The 23,158-nt window shown below is 43.6% G+C and overlaps 1 protein-coding gene across 1 annotated transcript in view; it reads right to left on the bottom strand.

The window, feature by feature from the left end:
* Positions 1-23,158, bottom strand: part of NRG2 (neuregulin 2) — a 279,171-nt gene that overhangs the window by 61,725 nt on the left and 194,288 nt on the right. Inside the window, 1 exon segment of the mRNA XM_026660842.1 lies at positions 7,945-8,065. Within this exon segment, the coding sequence (XP_026516627.1) occupies positions 7,945-8,065 (121 nt within the window).

Below are 23,158 nucleotides of genomic sequence, written 5' to 3'. Positions count from 1 at the left end.
TTGTTCCTAGTGGATGTGTGTCCACATAGGTATATATGTCCACTCTAGGCATCCTTGGTCCTGCCTCAGCTCCGGGGGCTGGAGCCAGTCTCCTCTGAAGGTTCCTTCCAGCCCTATGTTTCTAGGATTCCATAACCAAACCACCACTGCTAGGACTACTGACCCCCTGGTCAGCAGAGAGGCCATGCACAGCGTAGGAAAGAGACTGAATTCTATAGCTGGCCGAATTATTCATTGCAAATAAATTATCCAAATAATTTAGCCCTTCTATCTGTTTGCAAATTGTTCACAAACAGACCCTGAACTCTGCCAATGTATTTATTGTTCTTGCCGTGCATGTCAACTATCACCTTATTGACTGTTTGCAACCTGGTCACTTCACCTTTTCACTGCTTGTTGTTTGTGGTATGTGACTGGTCAGCTACATCACATGGCATTGCCTCTGCCCCCCTCCCCCCCGATGGGATGATTGAAGCTTTTTAAAATAGGGGAATAATGAAAAATAAATGGCATGTTGTTTGCACCATAATTTGCACGCCTGGGGTGGAGGGAGGATGTTGTAGCTATAACTGTGTCATTGTGGATTTTATACATCTGACCCTGCACTCAGGAATATTGAGAGAAACACTTAATAAATCAAAAATAAATAAAATATTAGTTGCTCCTGAAGCTCTGAGGTAGGAATTGTTGGAGAAGCAGCAGCAGAATACAGAACAGGGTGCTGGGAAAGAAACAAATCAGCGATTGCAGAGAAAGGGGAGCACTTGAGCGAAGACTAACTAAAGCAGGCTCATGTCACTTTCCCAGCAGAGCACAACTTATCATTTTCTTGTCCCAGTTACATTATTAAGTTGGTTGAGAAGCACTCCATGGATCCTGACACTGTGAAGAAGATGAACTGTAGATGCTAAGCGAGACAGCTGTGATGGTGGGGAGACCTTGGATGCAAAATATCAGCTTGACACAGCAAAGGTGGTACTATGCATAAGGGCTGGGGGTGTCCATGAAATGTTGCAAAATTCTGTGGATTTTTTTCTCCCATAGTGTGTGGATTTATTAGGAAAATATAAATGGGAATCTGTGGAATTCTGAAGCAACCTGACTCATAAAACATGGAAAATGCTTGTTTTTTTTAGCAAATTATTTATGTACATTTTTGAGTAGTTTTCAATCAAATTGACTATTTATGTCACACACTTCCCTCTTTTTAAAATCTTCCCCCACCTCTGACATCTTTCATTTTCAGCTTGTGATTGTCCAAACCTCTAGACCTTTCCCCTCCCATAATCCTATGCTGAGGGCCAAAACAAGGGTTAGAATGTTCATTTATTGGCATCTTTAAATCTTGCAAGCTGATTCTTGAAAAAATGATCTTTCATAATTTTGGTTCTGTAAAGCAATTGATGGCTTCTGGTCCCATGTAATTTAGAAGCTGAGCACCAGGCCCTCGCCCATGTTACAGTCCCTTTCTACAACACTGCTAACTAGAGCTGGGTAAAAAAAATTGGATTAAATTATTTCCTTGCCAAAAAAATGCAGATTCAGGTTGATCAAAACATTTAGTGCATCTGTATCAAATTCAATGAATTGCTTCAGATGAAAAAAATGCAAAAAAGGCAAAACGTTTTGTTTAGCAACAGTTAGACCTTTCCCTTAGAAACAACTTTTTTTAAATTTTACACAAAAGCAAAACAAAATATTTCGTTCAACCCAACATGAAATTCAATCAACTTGTTTGGTTCCCAAAACATTTGTTTTTACATTTCATTTTAGGTCAACCTGAAACAAGTTTTTTGTTTGTTTGTTTTTCAATCTTTCAGTCAGGCCACCAAACTGCAAAATTGGTTATTTGCACAACTGTATTGATGATATTGAAAGGTCATAAAACTGCCTTAACTGGGCAGCTGAGTACTCCACTGTAGGGGAATCCTGGCTTAGTGTAACCCTCCAACCCACAGCAGAGGGTGCATGCCAGTACATGGAAAGGTAATAGAGTTGCCTGTTGCCCAGTTTTTGACCAGAAAGTCTGGTCAAAAAGGGGCTCCGACAGCGTCCGGTCAGATCTACTGACCGGACACCCAATGTCTGGTTCCTGCGGGCGGGGGAGGCGGTGGGTCATCACCCACTGCAGCCCCCGCTCAGCCAGGGCCGCAGCCTATCTGCATTGGGCGGCTGCAGCTCCCAGCCCCAGCTCCACAGGCGAGTCCCTCCTGACCCGGGTGGCGAGGTGGGAGGGGAAAAGCAGCGAGTGACAGGAGGGAAGAGGCGTGGATGGAGTGCATGGCCTCGGGGGGGGGGGGGGGAAGAGGGGGGGGGGGGCCTCATGTGAAGAGGCAGGGGGGGGGGGGGGCTTTGTGAGGGAAGGGGTGGGGCCTCAGGGAGAAGAGGCAGGGCGGGGCAGGTTCCGACACTCCTGCTGGAGTGTTTGGTCTTCAATTATTACCAAGTTGGCAATCCTAAAGGGTAAGAGAGCATGGGTGGTGCACTATTGTGCATTGGTGATCCCCAAGTGGTGCAATGGAGTCTAAGGATCTGCTAGCCAACATCAATTTGAGCAACCCTAAGGCTGCTCTAGCTTGTGCCAAGGAGCTGAAGTGCCCCATGGCTGTCCCCAAGACCACGGGAGTGCATGAATGGTGCACAGCCACCTTTGACCTCTCCCCTCTCATGTACTCAGCTAAGCACAGCTCATCCATACCCAGTGATCAGGGCCCATCAACATGTTCCAGCCCAGCAGCTGATGTGTACTGGGATCCTCTAGCTGAGGCTGGAGATTTGTCTGACCGACTGCTGGTGTTCTTAAGGACTCTGGAATTGAGTTTGAGGATTATTTTTACCTTTGAGGGAAGCTATAAGGCCCATTTCTAAGACTTTTCCTAGCAGGACCATCTGGGGCTTGAACTATGATTCTTCCCACCCCCACTTCCCCCAGGGTCAGAGGCTCTTCATTTTATTAGTGCTGTTGGGTCAATTGTATATATATATAGTGCTATAGTCCTTTTTAGTTTATATGCCTACAGGCTGCAATATACCTGGTGCCTGTCACACCTCTCTAAGGTTTAATTTCAGGTGGTCTGTTTGCAGATTCAGGATGGCAGCACTGCCTGGGGCATAAGCAGGTTTTCTTTGCGACCAAAATGTGTAGATGTTTTTATTTATTTATTTTTTTACATGAAAGCCTAAATTATGCAAACACTCTGCAAAGACTCAAAAATCTATGGAGAGGTCTGCCACAGATTAGAAATTCCAGGGCATGTATTTCCAGTAACCCAAGTCTAGGTTCCCCCCTCCCCAATGTTGAACTGTACTGAAATGTGGTTTTCCAGGCAAAAATTTCACTGCATTTTCCTCCCCAGGTTTTTGGTGGCTGGAAGGAACAATTTGCTGATGACCCTGCTACAAAAGTTCAGTCAAAAACATGGGCTACTCTCTCTTTCATATGGAAAATATCTGCACCATCTCAGGCATGAAGCCACTTCAGGAGAGGAATTAATTTCAGATGCCTACTGGCTCTTTTGCAGAGATAACATCCACAGAAAGACTCTCCTGTGTTTGTGGACCACTCTAAATAATTAAATATGTTCCAGTAAGGTGACTAAGGAGATAAAAACACATGGTGGACAAGCGGAATGTTCCCAAGTCATATTTCCTGACTGTTGAATCTCAGACGGGGAATATTGAAAAAGCTGATAACACCATGCTGGTGTAGGAGCCAGAATCTGCTTTCCGGACTGCTAAGGGAAAATAATACAGCCCAGAAGAAGGTCTTAGAATCCAAACATTGGATTCATTGCCAGTGATAAAGAGGAACAAAGACCGGGTTTGAAACGAGGTTTTTATCAACACTGTTTTCACTGCATTGCCTGGTATGTTTTCTGGAGAGGCGGGCCCAATCCACAACATTTACCACTCTAAAGTCTTTGTGTTTTCCCATCTGGGGTTTTGATTCTGGTGCATTTTTTAATGATAGGCAATTTTAATTTTTACATTTTAAGTGTCATAAACAGTCTGCTGTGATTCAAAAGTATTTTAACAGGCTGCACAATGAAAGGACCAATGCCCCACAACTCCGTTTCTGTAGAGATGGGGGTGGATTTTGGGACAGGGACAGGACCATAATGTAGTGTGGAAAGGCTAAGAAGTATGGATCAAACCATTTATTCCTCCCCTCACCCCCATCCCACCTCCCCTTTCTGAATTCTTCTCTGAACTTGTTATTTTCTCCCTCACCTGGAACCAGCTTTCCACATTTCTGCAGCTAATCAGACTGTCTTGATAGTCAGCATACAAGCACGTTCTGAAAGTATCTGGTCCGTAGTCTAATCTTTTGCTATTCTGTAGTGGAAGTCTTTTGTCTGTCAGTCACCAACCACCTACACTAAGAATGCCTCATTTTACAAGAAAAAATAAAATGTTCTGGAGTTAAACTATCTGAAATTCAATGCATATGTATAAATTCAAATGTCCACTAGTTACTAGAGAGCTAGTGGTTGTGCCTCCAATTCCCCAGGGACTGTAAATGACACTGGCCTGAAACCCAAAACTTGTCATATTCAGTCCCTGATCAGTGTTTAAAAATCCCTGCTAGACCAAGGGACCAGTAGCAGATTTAATGCCCAGTATCTCTGAGGACATCAGGACCAGAAATGAAGGTGTTACAGTGTAGGAAACCTGGGGTTCCAGTGGTACAAGGCTTTCTTTTCAAGCTCTGGCAGGTGAACAGTGATATTTTGGACCTTAGAAATCACTTCATTCTGATCAGTGCTTTGCTTTCCCCTCCCCACACCCTTCAATCCCAGCACACTTTTAGCAGCCAATAAGTTGAGACTCATTAGAGATGCAAACCAATGCATCATACCATCTGAAAACAAAAACTGCAGCTTTTAAATGGGATCATCTCTGTAGTATTTATGTCTATTTCTAGTGGTTCATGAAGCTTCGGCTGCTAAAATCATGATGGAATTCAAGTTAGGAAAAAAACTTCATGAGACAGCAATCACAATGTCCTAATTGTAAGATGTGCTCTTTCATGACTAGGCTAGGACCGCTTTGGCAAGACCAGTCCAAATGCTTTCAGACCAGTAAAGCTTTCCTCTGCACTGCTCCTGCACCAGTGATGTGAAGAGGGGGAAAAATCTTGTTCCCCTCCTTCCAAAGGGGACTTTCTGGGTGCCCAAACTGGCACCATTAAAGTCCAAACTGGCAACATACCACGAGCCAGAAGATCACCTCAGATGGGCATGTCATGGATGTAGTTCATAAACAATAAAATGTGTTCAGTCATAAGAGCTGCATATTGATTTTGAGCCAGATTCACAGCTGATGAAAACGGGTATAGCATCACTGCGATGAAACAAGCTATGCCAATTTATACCAGCTAAGGATCTGGCCTGTAAAGTTAAGCAAGCTGCGGATGCAGAGAACTGTCTAGTAAGTTTCAATATGTATTTCCCTCCATATAAAAATAGAAATAGGCCCAATTTGCCAAATTCAGATCGGGATTCAAGCTTTCCCAAAGCAGGAGGGCATTCAGATCTAAGATACTGGCTCAGCTCATTGTTCAGATGTAGTTCCAAGCCACAACCCTTGGATCCAGCCACGGAGCTGAACTTTCTCAATGTTTGAGGGGTGTTTGGATCCAGCCTTGTGGTTGGGGCCAATCTCTATATCCCGTGACAAGACAGACTATTGTTACACTGCATTTCCAAACCTGATCCAGAATATTGTTGCTGCACAACAATCTTGTAAGGCATTTTACGGCTTCTCCTGCATTTCCTCCAGGGAATGCTAAGGCTAAAAGGGCCTGATATTATGAGGTGCTGAGCCCACACAATTCCAGCTGAAGTCAGTGGGAGCTGAAGGCACTTGGAACCTCTGAAAATCAAGCCCATGATATATAAGGGCTATTGGTGCTTTGCTCACATGGAAAGATTTGAGCTCACTGGATCAAGTATGCATCCAAGCTTTTCACCGCAGGGTCATAAATACGGGGGAAACAGGCTCTTTGGATGAATATCAGCCCTTTGCTTGTGATCCCTGCCAAACAAAGGAGTGCCAAAGCATGCAAAATATGGTAGAAATAAACACACACAAAAACTTAACCAAACTTTGTTGACCTTCCAAAATAGTTTGTAGTTTAGTCAGTTCAAGTACTTACTTGAAGCCAAACTTGTTGGCCTATCCCTGACTGAAACAGATCTGAGCAATTGCCATGTTTACTTCATGTTACAACGTAGTGGGGGCTGGATAGAAAGCCATGGAGACTTAGTCTTCTACAGAACTCGTGCACAGTGTTGATACAGCATACTCAATAGAAGAGCAAACCTCCCACTCCCTGCCTTGCGGGTGGTCCTCAACTTTGAGACCACTTCAAAGGGTGAGGGCAGTTTAATCTCCAAGGCCTCTTCTGTTCTATGCCTGTCTGCTCAGATTGCGGACTGTCTTGGTTATTTCTGCGGTGCAGACTTCTGATGCTGACCGTTAGACTGAGCCCCTCAACCCATGTTTCACATAGGCTGCCAATGTGAAGCCACGAGATGGTATTAGCTTTGGGTTACTGCTGGCCTTGTCTAGGTTTGAGACAGTGATCTAGAGGTGAAAGGCTCTCATGGCAGATTACCAATCCCCTATACCGTGCACTTTCCCTCCACCCTCTCAAGGAAATTCCATGTCTATTGATGACTTAGTATGGCTCCCTGAGCTTTTTGTTGGTCCTAATATAAAAAGGAACACAGTAAACACAACACTTGATTCCCTTTCACTGATGCCCAAGAAGCCTTTTATAAACCAAGTTTGGTATGGCGCTAGAGTTCTAAATGTCACATGGGAGACTCACTCACAAGCCTCATTCTTTACCCTACCGGGCTGTGGGAGGGACAAGAAGGCCCCTAAGGGAGAGGGGGAGGGGAGAGGGCTTTGAGTCACTCATCAGGGTCCCCTCTGGTTGAGAAGTGAGAGCGAGATTTGCATGCTCCAAGGAAGGCCCCATCCATTCTTAACGGGGAGGATGGTGACTCTGATGCTGAACCTTGACCTAGGTTGGGGAGAGTTGCACAGGGAAATGCAGATCCCACCCTTCCCTGCAGCCGTAAGGGAAGTGGGAAGAGAGAAAACATCTTTTCAAACTTCCAGCATAATCGTATCCTTAAAGGAAGTTTCAATAGAAGTGACATATGGTACTTGGGGATAAGTAGGGCCCTACCAAATTCACAGTCCATTCTGGTCAATTTCACAGCCATAGGATTTGAAAATTAATCAATTTCACGTTTTCAAAGGTTTACATCTGAAATTTCACAGTGTTGTAACCCTGGGGGTCCCAACCCAAAAGGGGGTGGAGTCACGGGATTGCCACCCTCACTTTTGCGAACTTCCTGCGGCCACAAGAGGTTCCCGGAGGTGGGTCTGATCTCCCTCCTGCTGCTGGAAGTGCCCCATCTAAGGGCTCCTAGATGCTAGTCCCCGCTGAGCTGGGGAGGGACAGGACTTGCTCTTCCCCTGTACAGCTGCTTTTTTGGGGCGGGGAGGAGATCAGACCCACCTCTGGGTACCTCTCCCTTCTTCGGGAAGCTCTGCAGCTGTGCAGGGGAAGAGCTAGTCCTGTTTCTTCCCAGTCTGGGGACTAGCAGCTGGAGCCAGGGGAATGGTAGGAGCCCCTGGCTGGGGCACCTCCAGCCGTGCCCCTCTCTCTTCCAACCAATAGCTAGATTTCACAGGGGAGGGCTTATTTTATGCTCTGTGACACATTTTTCACAGCTGTGAATTTGGAAGGGCCCTAGGGATAAGGCAACGCCATCAAAAAACACCCTTTTGCTAAATCTGCGCAGCTTAACCAGCACAATCGCCAGGGAACCTTCCAAGAGACATCACTCCTTCTGCAATCGCACAACCATCCCCGATTCCATTCCAGGCTACTTGTGTGTCGAAATAAGCACGACCCTCACTCACTTGCAAGACAGCTGATTGATCCCCTCGATGTAGTAGCACACCCCGCCGTTGACGCAATAGGATTTGGCTGTTTCGTTGCATTTTCTGGCGTGTCCTGACCAGGAGGAGAGTGTGGTCGTTACTGCAAGAAAATCACAAGAGGATATACCGTTACTTCCTTTGCTTTGCAAGTCTTCTCCCTTAAGTGGGTTTCAATTGATTTGGTTGCCTGAGCAGAAGCCCCAGGAGCAACAATCCTCAAGCTGTGGCTTTAGACCTACACGCAGCTCTCATGGAGTCTGTGGGGCTTGAGTGACACCCTTCATGCTCCAATCACAGCATTACCCCTTGCATACAAAGTGTGAGGGGGTGGGGTGAGAGTTCTGTGCAAACATCCCTTCCAGCAGCCAGGAACCAGAGACGAGGAGTAAGAAAAAAAATTGTTTCCTCACTCCTCATCAACCCGGGAGGGCAAATGAGATGAAGAAATGCACACCCACCCTCACACCCAATCTTTCCCCCTCATCAGCCAGAGAGGAGGTCACAGACAAAGAACAGAGAGAGAATGTGTTGCATTGAGTTGCAGAGTCACAAAGTAGCTGTGATATGATGCTGATGCCCTGAATGGCTGTATGTGCACTGGATCAGTATCCAATCACAATGCAGTGTGTGGGATGACACAGTCGTTATTTGGTGGCTCTCTGTGATTCCATAACAAAGTAGTTCTCCATGGTCTAGAAACTGACGGCCACCATTTGTTCCCAGAAAAGGGACAGCACAGTGGCAGTACACGCCCACAAATCTACCTGAACTCTGCCCTAGAGGGGCGGCCTCTATTGATGGAACGATAATCAGTATTCGTGGTCATTCAGCTTTGGCTTCTCTAATGAGACTACCAAAAAAGGTAGTGTTGATGCTTTCTGTGTTAGGGATACTTCTCCCAGCTGGGAATTCCCATATGGAAAAGTCCTCTAAAATTAAAGAAAGTTGAAACCAACAGTGTTCTACAGCAACTTAGTGAGATTCTCTCAGAAATTACTGCAAAACCCTACAGAATGTAGTAGAGAATATGGTATTTCTTGTTGCCTTTTTAACTGTCCTAAAAAATTCTACAGAAGGAATCAAATTCTCTGTTGATTTCTAGAGATAGTGAAAAAACTCACCAAATGGTTATTGTTGTCTGTTACATTTTATAGCACTTTCCATAAGGGTTGAACTGGAACCTCCAGCTCTTTTCCAATAGGTCACCAAGCAGCCATCAGGTGGTAACTAATCCCATGGGCTGGATTGAAGTCAGTGACCCGTGTAGTAGAAAGAGAGCCTGAGGCATGGGCCTGAGGCCTGAACCAAAGTCAGCAAAAGTTATGCTGTGAGCAACAGTCAGGCCCTGTCAAAAGCAGCTGCTTGCCTGCAAGTCAGTGTCCGGTACACAAACTCAGCAACAGTATTGCTAGCATGGCTAAAACACACTGAATATGTAAACACAATCCAGCAGGCCAGCACAACCTAGCATACAATAAAATGGTTTGACAAAAGAGATGAATAGTGATATTTTGTCTGAAACATCAGGAGTAAAAGTACAAAGACAGGTGGTGAATAGGAATGTTGTCTGAAACATCGGGAGGAAAGAACAAGGGGAGGTAACAAACATGTCATGAAACACACAAGGTGATACGTACATTATTTAATCCCAGATTGTTTGTCTCCGTCTATAAATGTTGGGCTACCTTGCTTTAAGCTATCGTCTGGCCTAGGGGACAGTGGAAAATCCCACCACTGACTGAGCTGTCCATTGTCACAGGCATACATGTGTTAGCGTGACCTGTAACCATTGAGCCGGGGCATTCCAGCATTAGCAATAAACCTGGCCGGGTGCCTTCACTACTAAACCAAGTCTTGTGAGCTTATTGGTCAGTTGGTGCACACGCAGAAAGAACACACGCATGGAGCCAAACATCTGACGACAACCCAGTGGCAAAAGACCTCATATTCCTACTTCCTGACTTCACCCCCAGGGGATATGAGGTGAGCCAACACAACAGCTACAAGTAACAGCGGACTTCCCAAATCCTGCCATTTTGGTGATCCCCTCAAATAGGTGGGATGTTTTCACAAATGTAAGCCTAGCACAAGAACAACTTAAATGGTTTGTTCTACAACTCTTACTTCTACAAGGACCCCTGCTGGTGGATTTGGCTTTCTGTGGAGTCTCTCTCTCTCTCTGTGCTCATTAAGCTGATCAGATCCACCGCCTCAGCCGCCTGTGACCCAGACTATTACCCTCACATTTTACTTTCTCAATTATATATAATGAAGTGGTGCATTTTGACACCCATTGTTTGCTATTCGCTTAGGCAACACGAATCATTTAATTGTCAGCTGTGCTGAGCAGTGCCACCGCACTGCTTGGGCTATGCTCTCAGCAATGCTATTTCTACACTGCACATCTCATAAGGGCTGCTTTTCAAGTTGGCTTTCTTCAACTTTTTCTTAACAATAACCTGTATGTTTTCCAGCAGACAGCTCCATTCATCCCAAAGGTGGTTTTGTGGGTTTTTGTTTGTTTGTTTGGTTGGTTTTTGTTTGTTTGTTTATTATTACACAGAGGAATCACTTCACCAATCAGAGAAATGCAGTCAACTCTAGGGTGCAACATAGCAGCTCTTTAGAACCAAGTAGTTTAGAACAGAGATCAATGAGCACTGTATATAAATTAAAACAAAGAATGGTTCTAAGGGAGGCATTCAGCTACGACTCTGGGGTTAACCTTGCTATTGAAAAAATGCCATGGGATCTTTAGTGACTATGACAGATTTTCCAAGCTGCTTTGGGGAATTTGATGCCCCATTCCCATTAAAATTAATGAGAATTGTGTGTCCAAATCACTTTGGAATTTTTAAAGTCACCACTCTGTTCATTTTATGTCACATCTAGGAGAGGGCTCCTGTGGCAGCACATCGCCCCTAGCCCAAAGAAGGGACATTGGTTCAGTTCTGATGCAGAAGAAAGAGTTCCATCTACTGAGTCACAAATGGTAGAACTCAGACATCTCCTTTCAAACTAAAACTAAAGCAGCTGAGTCAGGTCTGAGCAGCCTTCTCCCAAAACCTTGGTACAAACCTACAGGGCAAAGGCAGAACAAGGCCATCAGTCTGCACAACCAAGTCATTTGTCAATTATTAGCAAGCAGCTCCATGGCACTCTTTTGGCAAAGTCAGACATCATAAATCATACAGGGAAAGTATATGCTCTGGAGTAAGCGTTCCATAGTAAACAAAGAGGGTGAAGAACAGAGAGAGGGAAATAATAATGAAGCACAGAATCCATAGCCACCTACAGTAGAAAGCACATATATCACTCAATATAAAAAGGCAGAGTTTATATATATAGCATTAAGAAAGGGTCAAAAGATATGGAAAATTCAGATAGTGCCCTTAGAATAGGGCACAACATGGACTCTAACATGGATTTCATGTGATTTTAATCTGATTTTAAATATACACTGTTCTTTAAACAAAATGAAACAGAAATAAAATAGATCTTTCATAATTGGTTAAAAGTTGCATATTGTGCAACTAAGAAGCAGATCTTTTAGTAGAGCTATTCCTGTCTGAAAAATGCATAATTAGGTAGTTTTTCTAACACTGCCTTGTTAATTTTTTTAAAATCATGTTTTATGTTTGCATTATGCTAAAGATCCCAATAAAACTGATATACACACAGTGCTATTCACTGGCATCACTTCATCTACCTCTGAAATGCAGCCACTTCTGAAGGAAAATGTAGCATCTGTTCAGCAGCACACACCACAGTACAGAACAATTAACTGAGTTATCACAGTGTGAGGAATAACTTAGCCAACTGAAAATGTAGGGGGAATTTAGGTTGGTAGGATATCTCCTCCTTAAATGAGAATCGCATTTCTGGCACATTCTGACCTGGCAGGATAATTCACAGATTTACAAGCAAATACATTAGATTAGACATGTGTGTATTTATATCTCCTGTCATCTTGGGCCATTTGATGAGTGGTTATGTAAAACTATTGAAGTCAAAGGGAGTTTTGCCACTAATTTCAAAGAGAGCGGAAACACGTCCAAGTGCAGAAATTAGATTATTTGTAGCCATGAGTGTTTCCCCATTAAATTCTTTTTCAAACTCTGTTCTGAACACCTCACAATTACACCAGATGATCCAGAAAGGAAATTCCAGAACCATTCCACTCTGATGGACCATACAGCACAATACAACTTTCAGGCCTGATCCCCCAGGAGCGGACACCCCTAACTCCTATTGATTCACTTCACAGGATAAAGCCCTTATTTGGTACACGGTACAACCCTCTTTATCCAAAATGCTTTGTGAGACATCAAAAGTATTCAGATAACTGGAAGTCTGAATAATGGAGGGAACAATTTATGGCAGTAGTGGCTGCAATTCAGGTGGTCGGATGCTTCCGTTAAAATAAGGGGATAGGAGAAGGTTTACACAGCAGCACCATTCACATATGAACTGCGTCCCAAAATGCTCCATGGAGTCGTAATGTCAATTACAGAAAAAAGTGGTGAAACGAAAGCATGAAAAATCAATACAAGTGAACGCCTTCGCCAGCAGGCAGGTGAGATCTGAACACACGCAGGCAAAATGGACACAAAGCACCACTTTGAGCCGACTGACAGCAGTAATATATCTGATTCAAAGCAACGCAGGCAGCACCCTCCCCATCTGCCCCAAGAAATCTCCATTTAGATACAAAGCCAGCAATGAAAGGAGAGGGAAATGAAGAAGTGGCAGGGCAGCGGGGAGGAAGAATGTATTTTCAGATGAGATTTGGAAAGAGCTAGAGACCAGCTTTTACCAGTGCTATTATTTGCCCCGTCAATAAGAACAACATCAAATATACATATTCAGGGTTTAATTAAAAAAATAACATTATGTAGCAAACAGAACATTGTGGCTGGAGTTGGTTGGGAAATTTTCAATTAAATAATTAGAATGACAAATGATTACAAAGAAAAACCTTGAAATGGAAAAGCAAAAAACATTTTAATTCACCTGGTTTTTGGTTCATGAAATTTTTTGAGATTTCAGCTTTTCATCCGAATTGGGGATGGTAAAAAATTTTGAACTCTCAAAAACATTTGTGGGTTGGGAAACCATTTCCTGCCCAGCTCAAATTATCATATTTTGGACATATATGAACAGAGCTCTATTTATTGAATTATCTAAGAATCCAAATCTGCTACTCCTGAATGTAGTGTAAGAGAATCAAAAATTGTCTCTGCTCTAAAGTAAGAATACTGACTAGAGAGGGGTGATTTGCGGGGGGGGGGGGGCAATAGTAAATTAGCCAAAAAATGTGCACTTTTGGGGGCACTGAAACTATTTGCAAATTTGGATCAAACTCGACAAATAGTTTTGGCTACAAAAAAAAAGAAAAAAAAATCAAAATGTCCCATTTTGAAAATATTAAAATGAACCATTTCAAAAATGTCATTTTGAAACATTTGAGAATGAAATGTCAATTCGAATCAACATTCAAAATATTTAATTTTGACCCTTTTCCCCCCAATTTTTCATTTCCTCGAGAAAAAAAAACATTCAGTACAAATCAATTTTTTTTTCCAGAATTTTTGGTTTGGCCCCCGAATTGAAAAATCAATTGTTTGCTTGCTCACATATTGACTTAAGCATGGTACTACCAGTTTCCCCTTGCACAAACTACATGCTTGAAAAAGCAGCTTACAATTGTGCAGGAAAAAGAATGGTTGCTTAACCTACAGTCACTGATTATTTGAGATGTTCATATACTTCACACCCTCTGCACAGGAATTTGGAAGCTTTTTCTCTGGCAATGTCCCCTAGGGGTCACACATGCGCTCTGCGTGCTCTCAAGCTTCCCCTCCTGAAAGCATAAAGAGTCGGGCAACCCCAACCGCCAGCCACATCCTTCACCACCCAAAGGCTCAGTGATAAGACTCCGAGCTGTGGGGATAGAGGGTGGGTCATGGGATCCAAATGCCCAAGGATCACAGTCAAGTAACCGCTCTTTCTTCTACGAGTTCCTGTCCATGTGGATTCCACTCATGGTGATTGGCAAGCCGTTCGACTCTTTGGAGGAGGGAGATACGGAGCTTCTCTGAACAAAGATTGAAGGACTGGCTCTTCCAACTTGAGCATTAACTCTTGACGAAGCCTCCAATGAGTAATGCCTAGTAAATGCATGAACTGGTAACCATGTAGCTGCCCTATGTGTTTCCATCAACGGAACCGTACTGCAGCATGCTGTTGAAGGAAAATGAGCCAAGATGTTCAAAGGAAGTTTCAGTTTACTGACCTCATAGTCAGTTCTAATACAGCTCACAACAGTTCTAATACAGCCCTCTCTCGACAGTCTTTCAGTCAAGAGAGGGCTGCCAATAGTTCTTCTACCATAGCCTACAAACAACCTAAGGGTCTTCCTAAATGGTCTCATTGTATTTAGGTAGTAAAGGAGGGCTTTTCTCCTCTGGAATCAAAACTTCATACTCTGCATGTCAGATGCATGAGGTCTAGGAAAGAAAACCAGTAATTGAATATACAGATTAATATGAAAGTCCGACACCACCTTTGGTATGAATTTAGGGTGAGGTCTAAATTTGACTCTGTCAGTATGAAAAACAGTGTACCGGGGTGGGGGTGGGAGGAGGAGATGAGAGCTTGGATTTTGCTAACTGCGGGCAGAAGTAATAGCCACTAAAAAGCAGCTTTCATAGGTAAGCGTTGACTAGAAAAAGGTGATAATGGTTCAAAAAGTGGTTCCATTAGAGCCGAAAGCACTAAATTCAAGTCTCATCAGGAAGGTATATTTCTAGCTGGGGGAAACGTGAGATTCAAACCTTTTAGGAATCTGACAACTGTTAGATGAGAAAGGACAGACAAACCTGTAATTGGTGGGTGACAAGCCAAAAATGCTAAATGTATATTAATGGAATTTAAAGACAAACCAAACTGTTTTAAATAAAAGGTAATCCAGAATGAGTGGAATAGAAGAACAGGTAGGAACACATCCTCTTGTGTTCACCCCAGCTTAAAATATCTTTCATTTTGCCATGTATGTTTTTTCTAGTAGAAAGTTTACTGTTCTCCAAAAAAACTGTTTGTACCTACAATGAACGTTCCTTATACTTGGGTATTCACCAAAAATCTTCCACACTGTCAAGTCCAAAGATGCAGGGTCCAGATGAAGCACAGACACTAGCCTGTCCTGGTAGATGAAGTGCTATAATCTTGATGTGATACTAAATGCACCATTTCCACAGCATTATGGCTTCTTGATAAAGAGGGTCTGAACTTGCCTGTCCTTGTTTGTTTAATATTAGACAATCACTGTGCAATTGCCCACAGCACTTGAACCCTGTAGTAGTGGAAGGAAAGACCTGAATGCTAAGCAAATCATTCTTAGCTCCAGTACATTAATATGATTCAAGGAGTCCTTTATAGAACAAACACTGTGCATTTGAAATTGATCTAGATGAGAACCCCACCCCTATTGGGATACATCGGTGATGGGAATCTTGGTAGGATCTAGAGTATGAAATGGAGTTCCCAGGACATATTGCTTGTGTTCAGGGACTCTATGGACTGGCTGTGCTATCTTTATTCTTATCCCTATAGGGTGGACACTCGACCAAAACACCCATTTAATCCAGGACGGCAGAGGTCTCATTCTGAGCCTTGAGAAAGGGGTTAGATAAGTACAAGAGGCCATGTTGCCTAATAGTTTTAGGGAGACTTTTACATGGTTCTGAGGATGAGTCCTCAGATCTGAAATTAACTGGCACATTCTTGGAAATATGTCTGGAATGATGTGGAATTCTATAATATAACCCTCCTGGATGACCTGGAGAACCCACTGGTCCATGGTTATTCCAGCTCAATCCTTTAAAAAAAGATGGGGGGGGAGGGACGGGGGAATAAATTCAAGTAGATTGTATATGTATCCTCAACCATAGCATCAAAAGTGCTTCTTTTGAGGATGAACAGATGGTGCCAAGATATTAGATGGATCAAACAATTTCCTCTTCTGGAATCTTGATCTCTCTCTTCCTTGATCAAAAGGTCTCTGATGGAAGAAACAGGTCGAAGCGGCAGGTTGAGGACTCTGTTTGGTAGAAGCTTGAGGTCTATACTGCTTTCTTCTGAAGGACAGAGTGAGGAGACCAAACAACCTTAATATGGCTCTAGAGTCCTTTAGAGAATGCAATGTGTCATCTGTCTTAGCACTAAAAAGATCTTGACCATTGAAAGGGAGGTCCCACTAGTATAGTCTGGCCCTCCCTAGGCAGGCCCAATACAGAAAGCCAAGAGTCTTCTCATGACGACAGTTCCAGTTGCCATAGATCACATCCACTGAGTCCAAAGCTGCTTGCAGAAATTTTTTGCAATCAACATTCCTTCAGAGCAGATGGAAGTACATTCTTCTAACTCTGCAGGGAGTTTATCATAATAGTCTGTGATTCTGCCCCATTGCATGTAGTTATATGTAGCCAGCATTGCCTGATACAGTAATTCTAGACACTGACCTGAAAGGAATTGAATAAATCTGGTCTCCAAATGACCTTAGCTTGCTGAGGCAAGGTCCTTTCAGATCTGAAAGTTCTCTTTGAACCCCTAAAACTCTGGGTTATTTCCCTAATCTCTGGTGCATTCGAGGAACAGAGGTTGTTCCCTGTTCTTTCAGAATCTCTTCGAAGTTGCTCTCATGGATTTCTCCATGAGGAAAATCTTGAGGACACTCTGGACTCCAGTGTGCGTTTCACAAATGCCTAAAAAACTCACACATGGACATTATACGGCTCTCCTTGAATATTTACCCTTCTGTTCGACAAATGAGATTTAAAACCCGTTAAGCATGACTAAGACATAGCCGCCCCAAAAGTCCTCCACCACTACTACCTACTTTTTTTTTCTTTTTGCCAGCAGGCCAGAAAACAAAAAAATCTAATGAACTGAAAGCTAGCTGTCCATCCATCCTACACTATAGCTATCTAATTAAGAGGGACACAGAGAATTTCCAACACTCTGTCGGAACTGGATGGCAGTTGGGGTCTCCCTGCTCTTAAGAAGGGGTGCGCAAGAGCATGTGACATGTGCAACCCCTAGGGGACTCTGCGAAAGAAAAACCTTCCACACTGCAGCGCAGAGGATGCGAGCACAACCATAAGTGGGATCCGCATGCACAGGAACTTGAGAAAGAATGTTATAGCTCCTACATCAGATGTGATTTAACCCTATGACCACTGATTTTCAGCATGCTGCTAACCAAATTAATGCTTAGGAGGTCATAGAGATACTATATCTGTAGTCTCCAAAGGGTTAATTAATGCAGTTTAGACTATAAATTGTATTTTATTTTTTATGAACCACAGCTACTGTTTATCAGAGCAAGAGAACCGTGCCAGTTAAGACCTGCTTTTCACCACTTTTTTGTTTTGTTTTAAATAACATTGAACGCTGGGTTCATAGAGTACAGACACTTCACACTCTCAATATTTAGACATTAGGTTTGACAGATGAATTCAGCTGGTTTGAGAGTGTATACAAATCACTTGCTCTGTATATGCCTAATGTACTTACTGATAAAATACAGAATCTGAGGTTCCTTTCAAACTAGTTTGCCCAACCCTCCATCAGAGATGAAGTACAGTGAGGTCTCTGGGCCAAATTATCCTCTTAATTACACTGGTGTAATTCTGGATTAACTCACTGATGTCCATGAAGTGACAATGAATTTATACTGATGTAGCAGAGCATGGGTTTCTATGCTGATATTTACCGTCTTCTCAGTCTAAGGCTGTCTTATAACTGGCACTGCAATACCGTCAAAAGGGTATCGCTTTAACGTCTGAACTGATCCTTAACATTGGGGTTTTGCTATTTGAAGTATTGTGAATGTTTCTGATCCTCTTAAATCAAACCATGCGAGTCAGAGCAGACTGCACTAGGCTGACAGTTGATGGGGACGATTTCTGTGCCTGCATTTTTATTGATCTGGGTATATCCCAACATTTAGATCGTCAGTAAAATGTTGCTCGCTAAAATGACCTCATCTTGTTTGCGAAAGGGTCTTGAGGGCACAACAGAGGGACAGCCAGGTTTATTTAAGTACGCGCCAGTGCAACACAGGCTACGTCTGCACAACGAGCTAAGGCCCTGATGCTGCTGCCCGTGCACACATACTTGTGGAAGCTCAATGAGAGCTAGCACGAGTATAAATAGTAGTGAAGGTGCAGTAGCACAGGCAGTGGCACCAGAGGCGCAGCTGAGCCATGCTGCGTATGCACCATGGTTTTCAGGTGCATTTGTATTTGGCCCGGCTCAGCCCTGCGTCCGCTACCCGTGTCACTATGGATACGCTGCTATTTATAGCCATGCTCGCTCCACGCAAGCTAGCACCTGTATGTGTACACAAGCAGGGGAACCATGCCCCTGGATCATAGTGTAGGCACAGGTGCCCACAACAGAACGCAGGACACTTCACTTGAAACAACAGATAATGCGGAACAGTCACAACTTCAGTCCATTTTATGCCATTAAGGCTTCTTAAGAGAAGGGATTGTAAATGTTTCTTAACCCACATAACCTGGCTGCCTGTTTCAGTGAAACGGCCTGTTTCAACTGCTTGCAGCTGCAATATTCTGTATTTTTGTCAAGGATCAAGAAGAATCTCTCAAGTGATCTCTTGAAGCTCACAAGGTTGTCCGATTTATTTTCTCCTCTGCCATCCGGGCCCCAAAAAGCACCTGCCAGCATCACAGCATCCATCTTCTTGAATCCCTATAATACCACCAACAACTTTACACTTCTATAGATGCTTTCCTCCTAGGGTTGCCAACCCTCCCGGTTTGGCCAGGAGTCTCCTGGAATCGGACTCAATCTCCCGGAGGCTACTGAAGCCAATTTGGGAGATTTTAGGCCACTAAAAGTCCAGTGGCGTAGCAGGGCTAAGGCAGGCTCCCTACCTGCCCTGACGCCGCGCGGCTCCCAGAAGCAGCCAGCATATCCCTGCGGCTGCTAGGTGGAGGCATGGCCAGGGGGTCTCTGCGCAATTCCCCCGCACCGAGCGCTGACTCCTCAGCTCCCATTGGCTGGGAATGGAGAACCACTGCCAGTGGGAGTTGTGGGGGTGGTGCCTGCAGGCAGGGACAATGTGCAGTGCTGCCTGGCTGCCCCTGAGCCTAGGACGCTACTGGACATGCCATCACTTCTGGGAGCCACCCAAGGTAAGGGCCACCTAGCCGGAGCCTGCACCCCAAACCTCCTCCCACACCCCAACCCCCTGCCCCAGCCCTGAGCCCTCTCCCACACCCAAACTCCCTCCCGGAGCCTGTACCCCTCACCCCTTCCTGCACCCCAACACCTTGCCCCAGGCTCAGTCCAGAGCCCCCTTCCGCACCCAAACTCCCTCCCGCACCTTCTCCTGCACCCAAACCCCCTGCCCTGAGCCCCCTCCCGCACCCAAACTCCCTTCTGCTCCCCAAATCCCTGCCCCAGCCACCTCCTGCACCCAAACTCCCTTCAAGAGCCCACACCCCGAACCTCCTCCCACACCCCAACCACCTGCCCCAGTCCTGAGCCCCCTCCCACACATAAACTCCCTCCCAGAGCCCACACCCCTCACTCCCTCCCAGACCCCAACCCCCTGCCCCAGGCTCAGCCCAGAACCCCCTCCCACACGCCAAACCCCTCAGCTCCACCCCCCAGCCCAGAGCCCGCACCCCCTCCCGCACCCCAACCCCCTTACCCCGCCCAGTGAAAGTGAAGTGAGGGTGGGAGAGAGCGAGCAACTGAGGGAGGGCGGCTGGAGTGAGCAGGGGCGGGGCCTCAGAGAAGGGGTGTGGCCTTGGGGAAGGGGCGGGCAAGGGTATTTGGGTTTGTGCGATTAGACAGTGGACAACCCTATTTTCTCCAGCCATCTTAAAGTGCATTATTAGATGAGGAAACTGAAGCCCAGAGAGGGTCACAACAGTCCAATGGCAGAGCTGGAAATAGAACCCAGCTCTCCTGACTCCCAGTCAGGATTGATTTAAAAAGAAGTTTTTCTAAGATAACAAAAAAAAAATGTTTATATTTAAACTGGATTTTTAAATTTCAATTCAATAGATTTTCTTTTTAAAAACAAACCTATTTAAATTTTAAATAACCCATAATAAGGCCTAAATTTACTATAACCTATTAAAATCTTTTAAATTTAATAAAATAATAATATTCCAACGGTACGTGTTTGTTGCCAATGTTCTAAAGAAAGTCTGTGGACTGAATTAGCAGAAGTCACTGGCGAAGCCACCAGCACCAGACTTTGCTAAAGCGCTAAACCCAGCTTTTGACAGCAGTAGCCTCTTGTGCAGATGCAGAGAGAATATTTTCTCCATTCAGTTTATTCAACTAGTTCAGTCCAATGATTAGTTCATTTAAAGTTGAAAAACCAATTGGGAGTTGTAAAAGAAGGAAAGCTTGTTTTCCTCTTCTGGTCTATGAATAAAAATGAGGTGTGAGAGGATGAGCTCTACTCGTTCTAAAATCTTGAAGGACACAGTGACCAGAAACCATCAGTCCAGTTCACTAACTACAGAGAATACTTCCTCTGTTTAATAAAATCAGTTTTAAATGCAAAATGTTTTAATAAACTTTTTTTTAATGTATCCAGCACAGTTGTTAGTTTTATTTAGCTAAAAAAATTTAAAATGCTGTTTGTGAATTTTTAATTAAATTCCAATTTCCAACACAGTTTGACACAAATCATCATCTAGTAAATACAAAATGTGTCTCTGACTATTTTCAACATAATACAAAAAGTAAAAATTAAGAATCTGAATAAATGTAAGTTAAGCTATATAATTTATATATATGTATTTAGGTATAATGTGTCCTTCTGGACAGCACAAAGTACCACCAAATTTAGTGTAAAGGTTATATTTAGAAAAACTTTCTTTAGAAAAAATCAAAAATTACAAATGCAAAATAAGATTAAATTTGATTATTCAAATCAAGGTTTTCTGCTTGCTGTTTTAAATCATTATTAAAATTTTATTTAAATCAGTCCATTCTGCTGTTATAGTTCCCTGCTCTAGCCACTAGACAAACTGCCTTATATATCTCAAAGATAACTTTTTTCATTCTCTTTTTTCATTCTCTCACACACCATTCCGGGTGTCACATTTTCCAGCCATTCATCTTTAATATACCTATAGGACCGATCATATTCTATCTATAGTTGCAACATAGCATCTTGGTGTCTGGGTCCTGTTGTGCCTCAGATTAAAAGCCCTAACTCTAGACACCCCTGAAATAAGCAATACAAAGGATGATGCATAAGGAAGCTCAGATAGTTTTATGACTTTAAAGACAAGTGTAAAGTACTTCATTTCGGGAAAAATTAAATGCCCAGCTACAAAATGGGAAATAACTGCCTAGGCAGTAGAACTGCTGAAAAGGATAATTGTGGATAGTTCTCTGAAAAACATCTTCTCAATGTGCAGCGGCAGTCAAAAAAGCTAACAGAATGTTAGGAACCATTAGAAAAGGGATAGATAATAAGACAGAAAATATCATGATGACACTGTGTAAATTCATGGTACACCTACACTTTGAATACTGTGTGCCGTTCTGGTTAAATTAAATTAATGGAGATACCCTATTTCCTAGAACTGGAAGGGACCTTGAAAGGTCATCAAGTCCAGCCCCCTGCCTTCACTAGCAGGACCAAGTACTGATTTTGCCCCAGATCCCTAAGTGGCCCCCTCAAGGATTGAACTCACAACCCTGGGCTTACTAGGCCAATGCTCAAACCACTGAGCTATCCCAAAAAGATATATTAGAATTGGAAAAAGTACAGCACGCCTCAACCAGTAGCCAAGATCTCCCTCTGCTTTCTCAAGCATTGGGTCTAATTCACCTGCCAAGTCATAAAGTCGTGTGCTTCCTTCGCACCAGCATGAATTGCTGAACAAAGGGCAAAGTAGTGGAGTGCCTGGCTGCAGCACCCCATACACTGCTCCCTACTGGTGAGCTGTGGCTTTACATCCACAAGTAAGCACCATATGAACTCCCTGGAGTCCCCTGGGAGTTCTCACAGGTTTGAAAAGTGCAGGTAACAACCTACAAACCTTCCCCAAAACAATGAACGGCACCAACCTGAGGTAAGGATCATTTAGAGGTTCTAAGCTAAGCTTTTTTTTATTTTTTTATTTTTTTTAATATAACATGGAGAATTTATATATCATAATTTTACAAGAGTGAGGCAATTCTGATTTTACCTATTGCCACCTCACAAACACCTTCTCCACTTACCACACACTTTAAAACACACAGATGTGGCACTGGTCTTCAGTGACCACATAAGAAATTTCAGGTAGAGTGGTTTCATTTTGGTGAGGTTTGATGGGGTTCACAGTAAAGCTTGTAATGGAAAAAGCCAATTACTGCCTTAATTATGGAGAGTTTCCTACCTCTCCATAATAAAGAAAAAACAGAGCCCGGCTTCAAAATAACAATGTGCCATCATTTCCAAAGTGGAGGTGACATTTACCGAAACAGGGAGACTTTCACACAGCTGCAAGCTTGGGTGGAAAAGAAAGAAGACAAACAGAGTGAAAATTTACCTACATAGCAGTTTTCTGATTTTCTTTTTCTTGTTGGAATACAGTGTGTAGGCCCATTTTCCCCACTGGTTACACAGGGAAAACTCCCGTAAAAGCTTTCTCCCTTTGCTTGATATTGCAGGGAATTCATAATATTCAGCTTTCCGTTAAACCAGTGTAAATCCAGAGTGACTCCAGTGAAGCACATCATTACTCTGGATTTATACTGGTGTAACTGACAGCAGATTCTGCTGGAGAAGCCTGTGTTTATGGTGCCATAATTTGCCACATCTTAGCCTGATGTTGCTCATGCAGCATTTAGCATAAGCACAGGATTAAATTAGAAGGGGATGGACTCTAAGAAAATGAGCCCTTTTTAAAGACAAACTGCTTTTCTAATTAGGAAACCTAATAAAATTGTATCCAGATGTTGTTACCTGATATACTTGAAAACTTTACCTACTATAAAATGCATGGGCAGCAGGGCCGGCTCCAGGCACCAGCTTCTCAAGCAGGTGCTTGGGGCAGCCGTTCCGGACAGGGGCGGCAGTTCCAGGTATTCGGCGGCAATTCGGCGGACGGTCCCTCACTCCGCCTGGGAGTGAAGGACCTCC

This window comes from Terrapene carolina, unplaced genomic scaffold, assembly GCF_002925995.2.
Source record: "Terrapene carolina triunguis isolate 2854851 unplaced genomic scaffold, T_m_triunguis-2.0 Scaffold838, whole genome shotgun sequence".
Lineage (NCBI taxonomy): Eukaryota > Metazoa > Chordata > Testudines > Emydidae > Terrapene > Terrapene triunguis.
This window is presented reverse-complemented; position numbering and strand designations above follow the sequence as displayed.